Raw genomic sequence first — 3950 nt, forward strand, 5'->3', positions numbered from 1 at the left:
TACAATAATCCGGACATATACAAACCTTTTCCTGTGGCTGTATTTTGCGGCAATGAAAAACCGAATAATTTAAGCAGTTATCTAAATGACTTTATAAAAGAAATGAACAAATTGACACGCGAAGGAATTGTAATCGAAGAACGAATCTTTAAGGTTCGTATTATGTGTTTTGTTTGCGACAGATCCGCACAGTCATTTTTAAAATGTATAAAAGGCCATGGAGGATATAACGCATGTGAACGATGCTTAGTTTCTGGACAGCGATGTCAAAATCGAACTGTGTATCTTTCTACAAATTGTGATAAACGAACCGATAAATCGTTTAGAGACCAACAAGATTCTGAACATCACGTCGGCACTTCTCCACTTCTTCATTTACAACCTCCAATCGACATGATAAACCAATTTGTCCTTGATTTCATGCACCAAGGTTGCTTAGGTGTCATGAAGAAAATGATGATTGATTTTTGGTTGGAAGGAAATCTAGCTACCAAACTGAGTCAGAATAAAAAACGTCAGTTATCACAAAAATTATTTGAGTTACAATCACAAATACCAATAGACTTTCAGCGAATAACAAGATCGATAGCAGATATTTCCAAGTGGAAGGCAACGGAGTACAGACTTTTTTTACTTTATGTTGGTCCCGTAGTTTTGCAGCAAATATTGGAAAAGAAATATTATATTCATTTTCTTCTTTTTCATGTTGCATGTAGAATCCTGACCTCAGATAACTTATGTCTGAAATATAATTCACAAGCAAAAGTTTATTTGAATAATTTTGTTAAGCTTACAAAACTATATTATGGAACACGAAGTATAATTTTAAATATTCATAGTTTCACCCATTTAGCTGATGATGTCAAAAACATGAAGTGTTCCTTAAATAATTATACAGCCTTTTCATTTGAAAGTCTGTTAGGAAAAATGAAAAAAAAAGCTTCGAAGTGGGAATCGACCACTCGCACAGCTCTGTCGACGGCTGCATGAATCGCTTTATGTTGAGCCAAACAAAGTAATGTTGCCACGGGATGTCATTATATTGAAAACAAGCCTTCCTGAACCATGTGGACGAATTCCTGTCAAAAAGATCAAATATAAAGAAACTATATTGACATGTAAAAAACCAAATAATATAGTATATCTCATAAATAAAAATGTAATAAATATCGAGGAAATATACATACCGCAAAATGGAAGGGAAGAGGATATTACATTGACTGGGAATAACTTAAAAATTGTGAACCCAATGTTCAAATATCCTTGCAATTCAAGTAAAATTGATATGTGGCAGGTAGTTGAAACTGAAAATAAAATTACATGTTTATTCCAATCCGTTATTTGTAAAATGATATGCTTAAAAACTACAATGTATGAAAATGACGACGAAGAGGAGACAAATAAGACATTCGTTATGCCACTTCTTCATATGTAATCTTGATTTTGTAAAACTTACGATGTTCGATTTTCTTGTCTTTTTTATATTCTGTATTTTATGACTACAATTTGTACTATTACTCATATTTAATTGTAATGATTTAAATTATTCTCACAAACTGACGAAGACTGTAAATTTAAGTACGAAACGTTTAATAATTTTATGATATGACATTAAAGGATATTTGATATTTATTTATATTATTTTATATTATTATTTATATAAATCTTTGTATTAATTATTTATATCTACATTATTGCTCGTTTCTTGGTCGTTAAACCTTTTCTTATTGTCTTGCAATACACAAACTTGATTTTTAATTTTAATGTATATATATATATATATTTTATTAATAAATGCTATCGTGCACACAAGCATCTAACATTCAATACAATATCCATCGTCTATTTTTATTATATAATCCTTCCATTGCATTATAACCTCTATTAACCTCTATTTGTTCTAAATTAAAATTACTGTTATAAAATTATAACTTGTATTTAGTATACTTACTTTTGTCTAATGGTGTTGCTGTACAATTTGTTTGACGAAGCTTGATCAGCAACCATGAAATATTTTATTTCAATCACCATAAATATAATGCAAATAAGTGCATCACTATCTATCTATCTATAGTTAGCTATGATATGTATGCTACACACACACACACGCACACGCACGCACACGCGCACACACGCACGCGCACGCGCACGCGCGCGCACGCACGCACGCACGCACACACACACACATTCAATGCAATAATAATACGCACACTAAATAAAATAAGCCATTTAGGGCGTTCGAAAATATTGCCGAGTACTCTTAATATCATTTTATACTTGTTTCATATTCGGTGAACAGAGATTTAAGATGATATACGGGGATACTCAGGTGATATTTTCGAACTTATCGGCGCTTACCGCCAACCGCGGCACAGAGCATACGCATATATCACGTGTACGTGCATATATATATATATATATATATATATGCTCTTCTTCCTTTATCTTTCACAGTTCACAGTGCTTTACGGGAACACGCGACTTCAGCCAAGAACAGTTAAAAAGAACATCATTAATTTTCCACTAATCGTGGCATCAGCAAATATTGTGCTTGGAAAGAAAAAAATTCTCAAACGGTACATATTCTATACATTTTCTATGATTCTTCCACACTTATTGTGATTTTAACTTGCTTTGTAATTTCCTAACCTTCATTAATTAACCTCTAAATTTTGTAAAACGAAGGAAACAAACAGTGCAAGTAAATACATTTTATAAAGACACGTTATAGTAAGATATGCAGTAAGAATAGTTATATGGCTTATAAGTGGCAGTCACTCTGCCACTTATGAGCAATGACTATTCTCAGTACATTAGTATTAGAAAAGGGAAAAAAAATCTAGGTTCGAGTCTTTATAGTTGCATCCTGATATTTTTGTGTCACCTAAGACTTTGAGTTTGCAAAACAATTTGGTTGCGTTCCGTTTCATGCATGATGTCATTTTATTCTTCTACACCGTTAAACAAGGCTAAAATGATACATCATGCACATTATGCATGAAACGCAGTCTCTCTCTCTCTCTCTCCCTCCCATTTTGCTAATATTTTCTTAGTTTTCTCAATTTAATACTTTTTCGTAAATAATAAGAATGTCGATTATCTGGATTATTTAATTATTGCAATATGTTCACTGTCTTCCTTCATTAATATAATAACATTTATTTTGTAGAATATGGAAAAGTCCGGAAAATTTTATAAAATTATACAATTTCTAGCAAAAGATAAGAAAGATCGAAGTGTGGATATTGTACCGTGTGACTGGATCATGTATGATAATACAAGTGGCAAATTAAAGACAATTTTTATGCCACCGCCATACACAACTGAAACAGTAGAGTTGTTATACTCTCTTGTTAAAAGTAGGGCAGAACCATCCAAATCGTGGCCATCCTATGAAATAAAAATTTTAGGTGATGCCAGTAAGTTATTGTTAAATTTTTTCTATTATATATAATTAGAATTTAAGACAGAAAAGGCCAGTGATAAATTTAAATTTAATATTTTGCAATTACGAATTTTAGTCGAAATTTTTGTGTACAATGTAGTATCAATTAATAATGTGTATAATATCAATTAATTATTTTAACAAATGATTCGTTTTATCATGTCAGTTTATATTTGTCAACTTCGAATATTAATTTGTTTGTAGAAACTTACGAATCGGCCACGATTAAATTAAAAGAATTAGGAACAAAAGAATATGCGTATTCTACTGAAAGTGATCACGGTAAAGCAAGATCACTTTCTGACACAAAGAAATATAAACTCAAAGCTTTTAAAACTGACTGTGACATAGAAAAGGAGTTATTAAACGTTCCACTTTTAAATGATAGTGATGATAGTCTTGTCAGCGAATGCAGCAGAAAGAGCGAATGTAAGTATTTAGTAATTTATTAATTATTGATTAGTTGTATATATACATGTATATGTGTGTGTATAGGGTAAGTGTC

At 31.3% G+C, this 3950-nt stretch overlaps 1 protein-coding gene across 2 annotated transcripts; it reads left to right on the top strand.

Annotated features, from left to right (window-relative positions):
* The first annotated feature begins 2456 nt into the window (after positions 1-2456).
* Positions 2457-3950, top strand: LOC105456147. Of its 2 annotated transcripts, none has more exons than XM_011700363.1 (3): positions 2457-2576; positions 3170-3419; positions 3650-3950. In XM_011700363.1, the coding sequence occupies exons 2-3, from the start codon at positions 3173-3175 to the stop codon at positions 3895-3897; spliced, it is 495 nt and encodes a 164-aa protein (XP_011698665.1). In that variant the 5' UTR covers positions 2457-2576; positions 3170-3172; the 3' UTR covers positions 3898-3950. The 2 variants fall into 2 exon arrangements, with proteins under 2 accessions (XP_011698665.1, XP_011699451.1); XM_011701149.1 differs by having other exon boundaries at positions 3216-3419.

Source organism: Wasmannia auropunctata, unplaced genomic scaffold (genome assembly GCF_000956235.1).
Source record: "Wasmannia auropunctata unplaced genomic scaffold, wasmannia.A_1.0 LD336116.1, whole genome shotgun sequence".
Lineage (NCBI taxonomy): Eukaryota > Metazoa > Arthropoda > Insecta > Hymenoptera > Formicidae > Wasmannia > Wasmannia auropunctata.

Excerpts from the sequence above, each read along its gene's own strand:
- LOC105456147 (XM_011700363.1), top strand. The coding sequence starts at position 3,173 with ATGGAAAAGTCCGGAAAATTTTATAAAATTATACAATTTCTAGCAAAA. Across the intron at positions 3,420-3,649 it reads AAAAATTTTAGGTGATGCCA|AAACTTACGAATCGGCCACG; the intron begins GTAAGTTATTGT and ends ATTTGTTTGTAG.